General features: G+C 48.5%; 1 protein-coding gene across 9 annotated transcripts in view; it reads right to left on the reverse strand.

The window, feature by feature from the left end:
- FHOD3 (formin homology 2 domain containing 3) overlaps nucleotides 1-18,057 on the reverse strand; it is a 485,089-nt gene that overhangs the window by 171,947 nt on the left and 295,085 nt on the right. For all 9 annotated transcript variants that reach the window (XM_070050270.1, XM_017344116.3, XM_017344114.3 and 6 more), the window contains 2 exons: nucleotides 11,465-11,559; nucleotides 2,249-2,392 (listed from right to left, as the gene is read on the reverse strand). In XM_070050270.1, coding sequence (XP_069906371.1) covers nucleotides 2,249-2,392; nucleotides 11,465-11,559 — 239 coding nt within the window. The remainder of the gene's footprint in view (nucleotides 1-2,248; nucleotides 2,393-11,464; nucleotides 11,560-18,057) is intronic.

Genomic DNA, 18,057 nt, shown 5'->3' on the forward strand with positions numbered 1-18,057 from the left:
TCCTGATTAAGAATATACTCATTATTCATACAAACACACATATACACACGACTAAAAATAATATACCAATAAAATCATGGGTAATTTTTTTCTCTTGTACTTTTGTACATAAAAATACTTTTTGATGTTTTCCAAGTTTCTTCAATTAGTACATATTATTTTCATGGAGGGGGAGAAAAGAAAAAAATTCACTATAATTATGACTGATCCATTCTGCCAGAAGTAGAACAATGAAACACACAGAATAGGAGAAAATGTTTGCAAACTATTTGTCTGATAAGGATCTAATATCCAGAATATGTAATGAATTCTTGGGGCCAGTGTTGTGGCATAGAAAGGTAAGCCATCGCCTTGAGTGCCGGCATCAATTCAAGTCCTGGCTGCTCCACTTCCAATCTGGCTCCCTGGTAATACAGTGGGATATGACCCATGTGCTTGGGCCCCTGCACCCACGTGGGAGACCTAGAAGAGGTTCCTGACTTCTGATTGGCCCATCTCCAGCCATTTTGGAAGATCTCTCTCTCTCCTTCTATCTCTGCCTTTCAAATAAATAAATTTTTTTAAAAAAAGTTCTTATAACTCAATAACAGAAAAACAAACCAATTAAAAAACAGTTAAAAGTGTGCACAGACATTTCTCCACAGAAACTATACAAACAGCCATTAAGTACCTGAAAAGATGCCCAACATCATTAATCATCAAGGAAATGCAAATGAAAGCTACAATAAGATACTACTTTACACCAAGCGAAGTGCCTAAAATAAAAAAGATAATAAGTGCTATTGAGGGTGTGCAGAAATTGGAGCTTCCTAAACTGCTGGTAGGGATGCAAAATGGTGCCACCACTTTGGAGAGCAGCCCGGCACATCCTGAGACAGTTACAGATGGAGTGACCAAGCAACCAGCAAGTGCACTTCTAGGTGAACTCACCCAAGAGAACTGAAAACACAGATACGCACACAGACATGTACACAACTGTTCAGAGCAACAACACTCATAATGCCAAGAGGTGAGCAAAAATATTCATCAGTTGGTGACACACAAAACGTGGTATATCCATGCGACAGAATCATAATCACAGAAAGGAATATGGTAGCAACCACGCCACAACATGGGTGAATCCTGGCAACAGGCTCTGAGAAGGCCAGCTGCAACATGGCACTCTGCAGGTGCAACGTATGGATCTGACATTGGTTGTCCCTCATGAGCACAGAATTCTGGTAGATCCATGATGTGTGGGAGTTTAGAGAAACTCAAAGTACAGGGTAAATGTGTTCACAACCACACGAACAGCGCTGAGAGCTCGGCTTCCACTGGCACCAGATTTGAATGCAGCAGGATGACAACCCGAGGAACTGTATCATATCCTGTCCTAGCCCTCTCCCTTTGCCGTAATAGCCAACCACTTTCACTAAGATGATGACATAATGAAAAGATAGGCCAGCCCCCACCCCCTTTCCCTTCTCGCCCTTTCTGACTCATCAGCAAGTTGAAGGCAGAGTTCATTCATACAATGTACACATGTGAAGACACGGGTTGCATACAGGTTAAAAAGTACCACGTGGGTCTCTTCTGTACAGTCTTCCTGTTGTACTGGTAAGAACACCATACATATGCATGTAGAAGCTACAAAATATGAACTGAGGAATTTTATCAATTCTATGTAGAAGCTAAATGCTCCTATACTTGCATTTTAATTGATCCTACACAAGAAAAACAGTAAAGTCACAGTAATAATTCTCAATTTTAATTTACCTTTTCTTACCACATTAAATAAATAGCGAATAAAACCTCCAAACCAAGATGAGAGAGACCACAGGAGAAAGTAAAAAGTCACTTTGTATCATCAATGCATTTTTTTCTGGCTTTTTCCACAAATGGCCCTGCAGTTCCAGCTTGCATTGGGGGCTACAGATAATGCAGCTGACCCTGTCTGAAGTTCCTTGGTCACTGGGGAGAAGAAATGTGGCCTCTGTCCACTCTCCCCTCTCACTCTGAACCATGCTGCTGCTCAGAGAATGCAGCATCTTTAAAGTAGAGCAGCGACCAAGCATCCCCTGCGTCCGAGGGGAGCAGGCAGTAGCGTCACTGGAAGGCTTGTTGTCCCCGAGATGCCAATGCAGCAGGCCTGAGGTGGTGGGGTCTGGGAACCTACATTTCCAGCAAGCCCTCGGTGATGCCAGGGTTCCTTCACCACACTCAGGGCCCCAGGCTTCTCTGCACACCGTACACAGGCGTGTTCTATTACCTCATAGATATTAAACTGCTCCGCCAAGTCCAAGTCGGTCCCTTTCTTGCTCAAGTGCCTCTGGGACACGGCCGCGATGCCCAGCTCCTCCAGGCAGTCCACCATGTCATAGAAGGCGTCTTGGTCTGGCAATCCTGATAGCGTCTGGAGGGGGAGGAGAACCAGATACAGAATCATTTGAGGAGACTGACTCCAGGCATGTTCACATGGTAGCAGGGGCCTACAATATGGGACAAAGTCACCTCTTCAGGATGGTAGGCAGGATGGACCCCAGGGTACAGGAGCTGTCCCCTCCCTCCTTGAGGGGGTCTCACCTACAGGTGAGATGACCCTCCCGCGATGAGGTTATGTCACAGGGCAAAGGGGAAGGCATTCTGCAGGTGTATTTCAGGTTCCCAACAGTCGATTCTGAGTTCATCAAGAAGACTGTCCCATGGAGTGAGCCCTTTAAAGAGGGACTTGGGTCTTCCCTAAGCTCACAGACCAGAAAGCAAGCATCCTGTTGGCTCCAGAGAAGCAGCAGCACCATGAGTTCTACAGCTGCCAGGAAATGAATCCTGCCAACAACCACACAGACTTGGAAGAGGACCCCCAGACCTCAGACAGGACCACAGCTCCAGCTGACACCTTGACTGCAGGCTGGTGAGACTGAACAGAAAGCCCAGCTAACCTGTCCCTGGATTTCCGCCCCAGGGAACTGCAAGATGACAAACGAATGTAGTTTTGTGCCACGCACTGTGTGCTGATGTATTATGCTGCAGTGGACAACTAAGAAGCATAATGATTGGAAAAACTCCCATTGCAATCAGTGTATTAACAACCATGGAATACTAGCAACTAATGATTTCTTTTCATTGAAATTCAGTAGGGTTTCCTCCCAGCCTACGTGAGGGAAACATTAGCAATTTCAAAGCAGCAAGCAGAGGATAAAATAACCCCAGGATGAGAACACTGGCTTCCCTTTTCCATTGTGCCTCTCTTAAAAAAGGAAGGGTGATGTCTCAGACCTCTTGTTTTATGAGTGAGGGACATGAAGACCCAGCAAGAGAAACAATTTGCCAGAGACAACTGGAAATGACTGAAGACACTGGGATCAAACTCTAGTTTCAGAGTTGCCATTATCCTGGCCTGGAATTAGAAACACTGGTCATTACGCCTTGTTTATTCCCCTGCCTTTGTATTTCTAAGAACACTACATTTATCTAAACATTACTTGAGACACAACACCTCGCCTCAGAAGAACTATGACCAACACATTTGTAAGGATCATTTTATGTCACCAAATTCTCCAACACTTCTGCCTTGTGGTTATCAACCTGGAAAGAAGATCTCTACTCATAGTCCAAGTAATGTCTTTTTCCTTTGCATGCTAAGCTAAAAGGAAGAAATGCATGCTGCTGTTACTAGAAACTGATGGAAAGTAATTGATGTGGCAGCATAATTACTCAAGGATCTTAATACACACACAAAACAGGAAGTCTTGACTCAGAAGCTGTACTCAACAGGTACCCAGGCTGACGTGGCCACGTGTAGAAGCACATGCAAGTCTGCCAGCATCTGGCAAGGCATCAACACTGCATTACCAGGCCTCCGGTCAACGGAGCTGGCCTCTGCTTCCAGCACCAACAGCAAACTTGGGTGCCTGTTCACAGAATCTCATCATCACAACCAGCTCACCCTTTGGTTTTAGTGAGAATTCTCCAGCTTGTGAAAAAACGAGGGATGGAAATGCCAATTCTCTAACTACACAGCACCAATAACCGGAGATGCCTCAGCTGTGTTGACCCTGTGTGATGCACAAGTCAGGGAATGTGGACAAGCTGATAATTAGCATAAGAATTAAAACTTTCTTGGGGCTGTGGTATAGCAGGCTGAGCCTCCCCTGTGGCACTGGTATCCCATATGAGTGCCAGTTTGTGTGCCAGCTGCTCCTCTTCTGATCCAGCTCTCTGCTTATAGCCTGGGGAAGCAGTGGAAGATGGCCCAAGTGCTTGGGTCCCTGCACCCTTTCGGAAGACCAGGAAGAAGCTCCTGGCTCCTGGCTTTGGATCAGCCCAGCTCTAGCTGTTACAGCAATTTGGGGAGTGAACCAGCGAATGAAAGACCTTACTCGCTGCCTCTCAAATAAATAAACCTTTAACAAAAAAAAAGAATCATCATCATCAACACTTTCTCTCCAAGGTCTGGGGACCAGCATGCAGCACAGAGAGACCTCTGGGAGTCTCTGCTCCTCTCCATCTCTTCCCCTTTCTCCCTGCTGAGAGCAAACCTCAAGTATTGAGGGATCTAATCCCCAACTCCTTAGCAAGCTCAACTATAAAAGGGAAGGGGACCACTATTCAATAATTAGAAAATTAGATCAACAGAGCTAAACAGACTTGGGCATCTTTGCTCCATAACAGGCCTGGAACCAGGGTTCTTATCCTCTGGTCTCTTCTGCGGGGAGAATGTGGGCTTGAGCTAAGCCTGCACACCAGCACCTTTCACTCACAGCTGGGGAGCGAGGTCTCCCACCACACATGCTGTGCCTTTGTCCACCAGGGCAGGAGGGCTCCACGTGCTGGAAACACAGGGCTGCCTACTTTTGACTGATTCTGTAATATGCTCAGCAGGTTTATGCCCATGCCCACCTGTCTCTGTCCTCTCTTCTTAGGTCTGTCTGTCACCCCTGCCTCTAAGTTGCCTGCTTTTGGCAACGGCAACAGCTATGCCACAAAAGTCTGAGAGGCCAACATTTCTCAGGGCCTTCATCCTCAGACATCAGAGATGTTGCCACACCTACGGCTCCTCTGCCCTTCCCTCAACCTCTGTCTGGCCAAGGCCTGTGACGAATGTCTACAGGCAGCTCTCAAAGGGGGAACTCTGTCCTAAGGGACTTTCTCCCCTTCCTATTGGTCAGCTGCTCACGACCTGAGGCAGGCCACTTTACAGATGGATTACAGCTCACAGTTCTGGAGGTACAGTATCTAACAGCACAGCACAGGCCCTGGGGAGGCCCATGGGCTGCTTCACATCATGGTGGGAGCACATGGGTCGGTCTGTGACCATCTGATCTCTCTCCCTCTCTCCCTACCTCCTTCTCTCCCTCCCTCTCTCCCCCCGCCCCATATAGCCACTGAGAGTCTATCATGGGGGCTCCACCCTAATGATCTGAGCCAAGCCAATCACTTCCCAGAGCCCTGCCTCTAGATACCGCAATGAATTAATCTCCACTCTCTGCACTATGAAGACTTTGGAGCTCTCTGCTGTGGCCCGGGAGTGCAGTGGAGGATGGCCCAAGTGCTTGGGCCCTGCACCCACATGGGAGACCAGGAGAGGCACCTGGATCCGGGCTTCGGATCGGTGTGGTGCGCCGGCCGCAGCGGCCATTGCGGGGTGAACCAACGGAAAAAAGGAAGACCTTTCCCTCTCTCTCTCACTGTCCACTCTGCCTGTCAAAAAAAAAAAAAAAAAAAAAAAAAAAAAAGACTTTGGGGACTCAACTCCTGCAAGAATTCAGGGGAACAAAATGCAAACACAGCATCCTTCTCGTTTTTTTTTTTTTTTTCCCTGATTCCATCAAACTGTGGGGAGCAACTCGGACTAGACTAAGTTACTGGAATTAAGACTTATTCTATGCATCTGCTCTCCCACAATATGGCGCTGGGAGAGGAGTAAACAACTTCTACACAGCTGCCTCCAGTTCGACCAGTAACCTGCAGGAGCTGATCCTGCTCCTGATTGGAGGAGAGCAGCATACTCGGCGTGTGGGTAGCAGAGTTGGGATTGGTGGAAGAGGACTATAAAGGAGGAGAGAGACAACATGCACCAGGAACATCCGGATAACATCTGAGTAGCCCCCGAGAGAGCCAGCCGGCGGTGTGCCACTCCCCCGCGGAAGTGGGGAAAGTGGCAGGGGGAGCCGCCCTTCCATGGAGGTGGAAGGGTCGGCAGCCAACCCAGGAAGAACCAGCAGCAAACCCGGGAAGGGCCGAGCAGACACAAGAATAGCGCAGGGTCTAGTGTCGTTCCTCCGCGAATGGGGGAGTGACATCAAACCTTTCCTGTAGGATAAAACCAACTTGGCAAAATGTTCACAGCAGTGTTATTTATGGAAACCCAGATTCTACACGTCCAAATCTCCTTCCAAAGGAAAACGGACAAACTGTGGTGAATCTCTAGAATGCTATACTCTATGAATCCATTTGACATCCTTCAAAAGAATTACAGTGAGAAGAGAACCAGTCAGTGGTTACTGAAGGTTATGGACAGGTTAGGACATCACTAAAAACGAGTGACATGAGGGAGATCTTGAGGAAGGTGGAACTAGTCGGCAACCTCTTCGTGAACAGGATCCTCATCCCGTACGTGTGTTCAACACATGTAACTACCACTGAAAGAACAAAGTCCACTTACCTGTAGGATAATTAAAACACAATTATAAGGGCAGCATTTGGCACAGTGGTTAAGATGCCACTCGGGTTGTCCACATCCCTTACTGAGTGCCTGGTTCAAGTCCCAGCTACTTTGCTTCCAATCCAGGTTCCTGTTAATGTGTACCCTGGGAGGCAGCAGGTGATGGCCCAAGTACCTAGGTCCCTGTCACCCACATGGGAGACTCAGATGGAGCTCCAGGCTCCTGGTTTCAGCCTGGCCTACCCCTGGGGAGTGAACCAGTGGATGGATGATCTATCTGCCTGCTATTCAAAGTAAAAATTGAAATAAATAAAATTTGAGAAAATACATCATAGTAAAAATAAAAACAAAGGCCAATACACAGTGTGACCTCATCCCAGGCCCTAATGAAGCAGTTCCTCTCCCCAGTGGTCCCTGGGTCCTGGCTATTCACTCCCACCATCTAACTCATTCTACTTTACAAGGTGACTGATACCTAAGCCCCTCTAAGATAATCACTGAATGCAACTGGGTCAAGACACAGCATTACAACTTGAGCCTGTAGGGTAAAAAACAGTTAAGATCTACGGATCTCCTGTAGACAAGGAATTGAGGCTGGGAGAGGAGACACAGGGAGTCTGCATGTTGGAAACCACTTTTTTTTTAAACATCCCTGGTTCTCAAGAGGGCAGACTCGGATCTCAGAAGGTAAGCAGGCTGGAATTCAGTGCCCTTGCTTTGTTTGTCCTGAAAATGTCAATGTTTTAATTCCATGTCATTAAACCGTCTTCTATTTTGTTGAAATCGATACTAGATAGAAACCACCCAACTTGCAATATAATTTCCCAGATTTCAAAGCCTGGATTTTTTTTCCCAAGCCTGTGTTAACATTACTGCTTGTTATTTTGTTTGGTCTGCCAGAGTGTTGTGCTCACTAGGGCAATCAACACTACTCCACTTCCACAAAACAAAACAAACCCTGGGTGAGGGCCCGCGGTAGGCTGACCTCTGGGAGGGGAAGATGACAGGGGAAGGAATGTCCCCCAGGACCTTCCGGGACTTCTGCTGGGCCAGAACTAACATGGATGAGAGAGCACGGCTGGAAGAGAACAAGGAATTCTAGGACATTAAACGCACAGGAGGCCCAGGAAAGGGTGATGCATGCTGGGTCCTTGCCAGGGTCTGGCCATAGTGCCCATGGGTCTTCACTGACCAATAACATTGGCCAGAGTGAGGATTCACTTCCTGCTAAATCCCGTGTTTTTCAACATCAGTGACTTGCAAAGGACATGAAGTAGATGAAATCAATCTTCAAAATCCAACAGAAAAAACTGTCCCAAATAGCAAAATGAATTCACAGGAATTTGATAATAAAAGTACAATTCTTAGCATCATTCTTCCAAAAAGTGATGCCCATTTCCTACCAGGGCCGGGCGCGAGTTTTCCACGTGCTCATCCACAAATGATATTTTACAAAACACAATCACTGCCATCGTGACCTGGAGGAAATGCCCTGTTTGTTGTACTATGTATTTCTTTTGTTCTTTGTTGGTTTAATGTCATTAATTCATTAATTTTCTACTGAGTTCTTAGCATACTTAGGGTAATATCATTCACTGCCCTATTTTTATTTTTGCAAACAATTTTCCAGTTTGTCACCTATTTTCAGCTATAATTTGGGTCTGCACTTTATAATTTCATGGAATGAAACATTTAAATCTTTTGCTCTGAGTTCTTTTTCAGATTCTATTTTTTTTTTATTTGACAGAGTTAGAGAGAGAGAGAGAGAGAGAGAGGGAGGGAGGGAGGGAGGGAGGGAGGGAGGGAGGGAGGGAGGGGGAGGGAGGGAGAGAAAGGTCTTCCTTCCATTGGTTCACCCACCAAATGGCCGCTACGGCCAGGCGCTGTGCCAATCTGAAGTCAGGAGCCAGGTGCTTCCTCCTGGTCTCCCAGGCGGGTGCAGGAGCCCAAGCACTTGGTCCATCCTCCAGTGCCTTCCCGAGCCACAGCAGAGAGCTGGACTGGAAGAGGAGCAGCCAGGACTAGAACCAGTGCCCATATGGGATGCGGGTGCCACAGGCGGAGGATTAGCCAAGTGAGCCACGGCGCCAGCCCCTCAGATTCTATTACTAAAACACCCTTTATCAATCAGAGACCAATTCTTCTTTATTTCTATGGTTTTTTTCTACAGTTTGATTTGTTACATAAGAGTCTTGAATCTGCCTGGGATTTACATTTTTTAAGATTTATTTATTTACTTATTTTAAAGTCAGAGTGATGGAGAGGGAGTGGGAGGGAGAAGGAGAGGGATGAGAGGAAAGGGAGGAGAGAGAGAAGGAGAAGAGGGAGGAAGCAGAGGGAGAGGGAGGGATAGAGGGAGAATCTTCCACCTGCTGTTCACTCTCCAGATGACTGCAACAGGTATGGCTGGGCCAGGCTGAAACCAGGAGACTGCAACTCCACCCAGGTCTCTCAAATGGGTGTCAGGGACCCAAGGATTTAATCCATCAACTGCTTCCTCCCAGGGTGCACATTAGCACAAATCTGGATCAGAAGTACAGTGGGGCTGGCCTTGTGGCATAGCACATAGGACACTGCCTGCAGTGCCAGCATCCCATATGGGTACCGGTTTGAGTCTCAATTGATCCACTTCCAATCCTGAGCCCTGCTAATGTGCCTGGAGAAAGCAGTGAAGGATAGCTCAAGTCACTGGGCCCCTACATCCATGTGGGAGACCCAGATGAAGCTCCTGGATTGGGCTTAGCCAAACCCTAGCTATTGCAGTCATGTGGGAATTGAACCAGCAGTAGGAAGATCTCTATTTCTCTCTGGATTTCAAATAAAACTCTCTTAACTCTGTCTTTCAAATAAAATAAATCTTTAAAATAATTTTTAAAAAGAAGTAAAGCATCCAGGACTGCAACTGGCACTCCAATATGGGAGGCGGACGTCCCAAACAGTGGCTTAACCTGCTGCACCAAAATGTCCACCCCTATCTAGAAATTACTGTGCAAAAGGTTCAAGTAAACCCTTGGTTATTCCTCTCTTGTCATCAGTGAAGATATCCTGTCCCATGGCCATCGACTGTGGGCAAGTGGTGTGTATGAGGTCTGTGCCTGGGCGTCTGCTCCAGGCATCTCTCTGCTGAAGAGCAAGCCAGATCCCACTGTTTCAATCCTGGAAGCGTGCACATTTTACCATCTAACAGGAGAACTTGTCCCTGAGAATTCTACTGCTTTCTACAAATGTGCTTCCAGGTTGCCAGGGGAAATGCTTCTCCAATTCTGTTTCAGGAAGGGATTCTGGGTCTTTCTGAAGCCTCCACCACCATTGCAGGTAGTCCCTAAGGCTCACATCCAGCAGCCTGGGGGGTACAGGGAAGGGTGGCTGATGTGGGTCCTGTGCTCTAAGACAAGAAAACCTGAATGCGGGCACTCCAGTCCCAAGACAAGGCCTGAACCAGGTCAATATGGGAGCCATCGCCACAGAGCCACGTCTGGGGACAGGCACCGAGGATGGCTACTGCTCCATGGGTAGTAACCAGAGGGACATGATGGAATGGGAGCGCCAAAGGAGAGTCACCATCAGATAAGGAGATGGGCCCCGTCTCCCAGGAGCCTTAGTCGGCTCAGCAGTCAGAATGCGGCTCATAGAACATGAGCACCTTGCTTCTTGGCTTGTGAACGATGGTATTTCCTTAGAGTAAAGCTTGCTCATTTATGTCTTTAAGGAAGAGTGGCTTCAAGATGATGACATCTTGATGGGAAGAAGTGGACATAAAACTCACCCCTTCCTGGAAGTTTCACAAGAAAAGACCAAGCATGAAAGCACGCAGACACCCTCAGGCACCAGCCGTGGTGCGCACCTGCGTGCACACATAGCCTTGGCGTGACGTAAGTGGTTGCTCCCATGGAGACGCAGGCTGCAGCTGTGGTTCCAGACGCCACGACGGCAGTCCACACAGCGTGGCTCTCAGGGCAATCTAAAGATTTTCACGTTCTCTTAGCTCCCCACAGCTGCTGTAACTCAGTCCTACACACACCATGGCTTAAAGACACAGAAATGCACAGTGGGGAGATTGCAAGTCTGATACGAAAGGGTTGGCAGCACCTTGCTCTCTCTGAAGGCTCTCTGGGATGATGGCTCCATGCCTCACCCTAGCAGCCGCTGGCAATCCTTGGTGTTCCTGTAGACAACTCATTCCAGTCTCCACCGCCAGCATCCCAGACTGCCCTCCTTGCATGCACGTGTTCACATCATCTCCCTCGCTATCTGTCTTCTCCCCAACTTCGAAAAATTTACTCATTTATTTAAAAGGCAGAGTGACAAAGAGGGAGAAAGAGGGAAAAGGAGGGAGGGAGGGAGGAAGGAAGAGAGAGGGAGGGATGGAGAAAGGGAGAAAATGAATCTTCCATTTGCTGCTTTACTCCCCATGGCCACAACAGCCAGGGCTGGGCCAGGCTGAATCCAGGAGCCTAGAACTCCATCCAGGTCTCCCATATGGATGGCAGGGACCCAAGTACTTGGGTCATCATTCACTGCTTTCCCAGGTGCATTAGCAGGGAGCTGCATCAGAAGTGGAGCAGCCAGGGCTAGAACTGGCACTCTGATGTGGGATGCCAGCATCCCAAGTGGTGGCTCTACCTGCTGAACCACCAACACTGGCCCCATCTTCTCTCTTCTGAATTCATACTCAGAGCCTTCCCTTCAACAACTTCATTTATTTTAATTGGAAAGAAGATACTATTTCCCAATAAGGTCACGTTCACAAGTACCACAGGTTAAAAGTGGAATACATCCTTCGGGGTGACACAATTCAAACCCTAACACACATCAACCAACCTTGTTCACTAAAGTCATTGCATAAACCAGCAGCTCTGTGTCAACTCCATCCTTCTCCTCCAGGATTTCCATGATATTTGTCCAGGGTTTGACACCTGTGAGTGAAGCAAAAACATCAGTAAAAACAGCAATTCGACAACACTCCTTATCTAACTCACATCCTGGTTTAAGGACTGATTGTCCAGTAAGGGCAGTGTCTTCCACTCATAAAATCTCCAAACGTGACATTATTCACAGGGTAGACTTGAGCACACTTCTCCTCAAGAACACTCCCTAGTAGGCAATGAATTAAGAATGCTCCAGAAAGTCCTTGGTCAGCAGCCCAGCCCGTCAGAACCAAACAACCATCTACGACCCTTTTCTAACACTCTTTACAAAGACACACCTCTTTGCCTGGTCACATTATTTTCTTGCTGATTTTTATCAAACTACATTGAAGGACAGTGCAATTGTTCTTCAAACCCCAGCAAAGCAACCCTTCTTCTCCTCAAGACAGTCCATGTGGTCACAATGCCTGGGACCTCACTGTCCAGGTGCCCTTTAAGAGCTCTGAGTGCTTCTGTTGGTGCTTGTAACAGGGGCAGCTTCTATCATTCACACCTGACACCAAACCTCAGCACAAAACATGCATTCTAAGGAGTCACCACAAACGGTTAAGAGGGGAAGGCATTCAACTTAAGAACTGCCAGTGGTGCTGGCGGATCCCAAACTGCTTCCTGGTTGCTGACTTTGGAGCCGAAGATGCTCCACGGGTTCTGGGCAAGGAAAGGCCAGGAAGCAGAGGCAGGCAGCCCAGAGAGAAGGCAGGGGCCAGACAGCATGCATGCCCCCTACCCCCGCCACACACACACACACAGATGCACACACACGTGCGCACCATCTAATCCTCTATGATAAACACACACACACACACACAGGCTGAGCGGAACTGAAAAACGCCTGCTTCAGCTGTGAGCTCTGAGTCTCACACCACCACTGAGGATTTTAAGTCAGGACACCTGTGTATGTTTCTGCATTGTTGTGCGGAATGAGCACAATCACCTTCCTTTGTTCTGTGACCGAAAACGGGGACTACTTAGAAGACTGAAGGAGAGGAAGAGCTGGGCCCCACGCTAAGAGCTCTGGCAGGGATAGGGGTGGACCTGCGTGAAAGACCAGCACTTGGCACTTCCCTAGGAGCTGCTTAGAACAGCAAGGTCACTTCGCAAAGGTCATGGAAAATGGGTGCCATGAGGAAGTCGTGCATGGATCTCAAAAACTTTGGCACCAAAAGGAACTTAGTCTTAAATTCCATATTCCATGAGCTTTCTGAAGCATGCTCGTAAGAGGATCCAGCTCACTCTTCCCTCTCCACCTTTGCCAGCTCCAGAGAGGGACAAGGACAGGGAGGTGGGGAAGGGTTAGGGGAGGGAGAAGGAAAGGAGAGACAGAGTTTGCATGCTGGGGGCAAGGGGTTCCTTTAGTGAAACCATAAACCATATGATCCCGCCCTTATATAACAAGGAGAGAACCTGGGCCCCCAAGCAGTGAAGGCAGGTGCAGGCGGTGCACCTGTTAGTTGGGGTGACAGTACCAGAGGTGTCACTGGATAAGCGCTTGCCTGCTTACCTTAACACTAATGGGGTACACCATAAGACAATACCTCATTTAATCATTACATCTCTCTCCAACTCCACGCCCCTCCCCACGGCATTGTTTTATAGGCTTGAGAGCCTGTTTTTTCTGATATTTGCAAGCACACACATTTGCTCAAATAGTTGCCAAATAAACGAGCTAGATATAAAAATGCTTAACATTATGTCTGCTACATGACAGACACACAAATGTCAGTTATTATAATTGCGATAGTGGTGGTTGGTGGTGACACCCAGCCTGCTCCACTCACCAAACCACAGAGTCTCTCTCTCAAGCCAGAATAAGACACACACAGAATAAACTGCTCCACACTTTCCCTCTCTTACTGTCCTAACTAGGTCTCTGCATTAAATCCAAGGGAAAATAAGAGGCTTTGCACAGTGCTGAGTATCTGAGTGGGTCCAACACTCAAACAGGAGTGCAGCCGGCATGCTCCACGTCTTTCCACGTCATGGATATACGCACTCAACACAGAGCACTCGGTCATGAACAACAGTGGGAGCACAGCTTGAGTTCTGCTGCCCCCAACTAGCACCATGCTTTGCATGTTCTTCAAGGAACGGACATTCTCTAGCAGGAGTCAGAGAGATGGGATCCCATGAAGGCATAGCTGGGGGGCTGGCGCTGTGCTGTAGTGTGTAAATGCCTACAATGACAGCATCCCATATGGGTGCCAGTTCGAGTCCCAGCTGCTCCACTTCTGATGCAGCTCTCTGCTGTGGCCTGGGAAAGCAGTAGAAGATGGCCCAAGTCCTTAGGCCCCTGCACCCACATGGAAAATCAGGAAGAAGCTCCTGGCTCTGTATCAGCACAGCTCCAGCCATTGTAGCCCACTGGAGAGTGAACCAGCGGATGGAAGATCTATCTCTATCTCTGCCTCTCCTTCTCTCTATGTAACTATTTCAAGTAAATAAATAAACTTTTTTTTTAAAAAAAAGTCCACTGGATTTGTTTCATGTTAATCATTTGTGATACATATGCTTAAGGATTATGTGCTATCTTAGCACCTGACATTCAAAAGAAAAATGGAAGTCCTTCAAAAGCTGTGTGAGGGGAGGGCCTTGCGGCACAGCAGGTTGAGCCACCACCTATGACGCCAGCATCCGAGATGGGAACACGGATTCAAGCCCTGGCTGCTCTGTTTCTGATCCAGCTCCCTGCTAATGCACCTGGGAAAGCAGAAGATGGCCCAAGTGCTTGAGCCCCTGCCACCCACGTGGGAGACCTGGATAGAGTTCCAGGCACGTGGCTTTGGCTCAGCCCAGCTCCAGTTGTTGCAGCTATTTGAGGAGTGCACAGTGGATAGCTCTCTCCATCTCCCTTATTTTAAAAAGCTGTGAATGAAATCAGTAGCACTCAAGATTTATGACTGAAACTTCCAAATGAATTGCCGGGTCTGCTCACTCGCCGTGCTCCCTGTGGGACAGGCACACCTGGCCAGTCAGAAGGAACGTCCCCGGCCTGGGGAGCAGAGTGCTCTCTACCAGTTTCCTCTGGATCCTCCCAGGGAAAGCATCTCTGAGTGGCCAAATGACCAAGGGAGGTTCTCTCAAGGGCTTTCAGGAGTGCCTCTGCCTTCCTCTCTTCCTGCCAGACCTGCCCACCAGGAAGGGACAATGGCTTGAGGATGCACACACAAGAGAAGACGACCCTGCAGGCTGGGCAGTCGGATGCAATCCCATGCCTGTGCCTGAGACTCCCTCAAACCACCTTTGAATTCAAGTCCTTGAGCCAGAATCCAGTTGCAGGGGTCAAACAGTGCACTTGAAGCTTTCATTTATTCATAAATGTTGATGGCTTCCTAACACAGACTCGGGTCCCTTCAGCTTTCACTCCTGTTCTGGGTCATAGAAGCCACCACCTACACTGCAGAAGGGACCCCTGGGCAAATCGTGGCGCTGCCTGGGCACATGTGATGTTTACAGAGCAATCAGGCCTGAGACAACTACTCGCTTAGGGTGGCAGCGCTTCTGGAAGACTTGAAGTCGGCTGGCTGCACGTGCTGCTTCCTTAAATCTGACGGATTTTGGCACCCAAAAGAAACCTTCTCTACTGAAGAGAGAAAGACAATTGTCTATACTTTAACATGCCCATTGATCCCACACCTCAGAGTCCAAAGCCAATGTGAGGAGTACGATTGGGGGCTTACTTATACACTTGTGCACAAATGGGCAAGCATGGGTACCCTCGGCCACCTAGGGCTCCTCCGTCTGCCCTCCCACCAGGGGACAGGGAACTGACAAGCTGATTTTTTCAATTAATTGATTCGAAAGGCAGAGTTACAGAGAGAAAGAGGCAGATGCAGAGGCAGAGGCAGAGAGAGAGGTCTTCCATCCACTGGTTTACTCCCAAGATGGCCACAAGGCTGGAGCTGCACTGATCCGAAGCCAGGAGCTTCTTCCAGGTCTCTCACACTGGTGCAGGAGCCCAAGGAAGGACTTGGGCTATCTTCTACTGCTTTCCCAGGCCATAGCAGAGAGCTGGATCAGAAGTACAGCAGCCAGGACTTGAACCAGTGCCCACATGGGATGCCGGCACTGCAGGCGGCCGCTTCACCAGCTGCACCACAGTGCTGGCCCCTGAGAAGCTGCTCTTAAAGCCGCTGGGTGGAAACACACCTGGGCCTCACAACATTCCCTGCAGAACGCCAGGACCTATTTACATGTTCAGAGCCATCACAGAATTCTGGAGCAATCTCACTAGCAGTAAAATCAGATGATGTTATATGTGTGCTTGCTTCACAAAATCACAGCCAAGACCACACACAGTCCGAAAGACACACGCCACTGAAATGCATGTGATGAGCCACTTCTGAGTTTTTCCAATAGCACTATGCCTTTATTTTTCCCTCTCAGCTGTTAGTGCTCAACAGCAGACACAGAGTAGCAGTTGCAAAAGGTTTTTTTTTCTTTTGACAGGCAGAGTTAGTGAGAGTGAGAGTGAGAGTGAGAGTGAGAGTGAGAGTGAGAGTGAGAGTGAGAGTGAGAGAGTGAGAGTGAGAGAGTGAGAGAGAGAGAGAGAGAGAGAAAGAGAGAGAGAGAGAGAAAGGTCTTCCTTCCGTTGATTCACTCCACAAATGGCTGCTATGGCCAGCGCACCATGCCGATCTGAAGCCAGGAGCCAGGTGCTTCCCCCTGGTCTCCCATGCAGGTGCAGGGCCCAAGCACCTGGGCCATCCTCCACTGCACTCCTGGGCCACAGCAGAGAGCTGGCCTGGAAGAGGGGCAACCGGGACTAGAACCCGGTGTGCCGGCGCCTCAGGCAGAGGATTAGCCTAGTGAGCCACAGCACCGGCCATTTGCAAAAGGTTTAAAAACATTTACAGGCAAAAATCATGGAGCTGAGAAAATAATCTGTTAGCTGCCTTAAGTTTTGCTAACTGGTAAAAGATGGGCCGTGCCTTGTCTTGGTGGAGAGTCTCTGAGCTGTGGATGTGGTCTTGACAGGGGGTTCATCTCAGGATGATTCCTCCACCCTTTCCCCAGCTGTGAGGTCCAGGGAAGGCACATCTGAGCTCCTAGCTCAGCTAAGCCAAAGGAGAACCCCCAGTCATGAGAAGGCTGCCCTTTCCAACACAGCCCATAGGTGATCTGCTGTTTAGGACAGGATGTGGAAGAGCCCATTAGTTGTCCTAAAAGTAACCCCAGAGTTGGGGAGGGGATGGGGAAGAGGGGCAAATATGGATCCTTCAAGGATGAATGAATGAAGCTGCCTTACTGTTTTCCAAAACTCCCACCTTTAGCTTTTAACCTAGTGGCGCTGGAAAAACCAGACCTGGTTTCTGAGTCAATCAGAATCCTGAAGGATTTTCAGCTGCCCACACCATGGGATCTTGGTCATGAGGGTCTTCACATCTGGCACCAGATGGTAACATGCGGCCTCAGAAATGCGCCCTATTTGGAGAGCTACCTTCCAGACACACACCCGCTGATTGTGCACAAGTGGCTTGGACCAGAGGGTCCTCATTTCCTCCTGACTGTTGCCTCTCTGCAGATGCGAATGCACATCAGTGTCCACTCGCACACGCACACACACACGCACACACACACACGCACCCCTAACTCCAAGGAAATACACCGACATGTTTATACTGGTTTTTCCAAATTTTCAACTGTTACCATCACAGGAAAAAAAAAAGATACCAAGTTTTTGCCCTTATTTGAGTCCTTGTGACAAGGGTGATACAGGTTGAGTGTCCCTTATCCAAAATACTTAGGATCAGAAGTGTTTCAGACTTTGGTGTTTTCAAATTTGGAACTATTGGCATAGGTGATTTCAGTGACTGAACAAATCTAATGTGAAAATCGGAAATCCAAAATACTCTAAAATGCAACAGGAGCATCACATCAGGGATTCTCAAACTTGAATAATCCTGGGTCTTACTAGGGAGGAGAACAAACACCCCACCACCACCACCACCGCCACCGCCACCGCCACCACCACCACCACACACACACACACACACACACACACACACACACACATACAGCATTTTTGTTTCAGGTTTCACTACAGGGGACAGAGCATGCTCCACACCAATACAGACCAAAAGCCCATTCTTTACCAGGTGCTTATGGCTACCTGCCTGCTCTGGGTTACATCGTGGGGCTAGGACACCAAGCTGAGACAGAGAGATCTGCCTTAGAGCAAGGATCTGCCTTGGAGACAGAGATAGCAATGACAGCAACACATCAGACAGGAGGGACACAAGGGGGCTTTGAGAGCACATGACCAAGGTAGGGATGGATGGTGCAGACCAGGTGGATGATGGGAGTGGCAGGTGCACACAGCCTAGACTTTCTGCTGTAGGCACTAGAGAGTCACTAGTAGGTTGAGGTGGGGAAGGTGATGACCAGATTTGTGTTTCAGAGGGATCTTCCAAAGACGCTTGAGGGTGGCAAGGGACACCAGGTAAGAGAGATGGGGAGGGTTTGGAGTAAGGTGGGGGCATGGGAGGA

This window comes from Oryctolagus cuniculus, chromosome 10 (genome assembly GCF_964237555.1).
Source record: "Oryctolagus cuniculus chromosome 10, mOryCun1.1, whole genome shotgun sequence".
In the NCBI taxonomy this organism is placed as follows: domain Eukaryota; kingdom Metazoa; phylum Chordata; class Mammalia; order Lagomorpha; family Leporidae; genus Oryctolagus; species Oryctolagus cuniculus.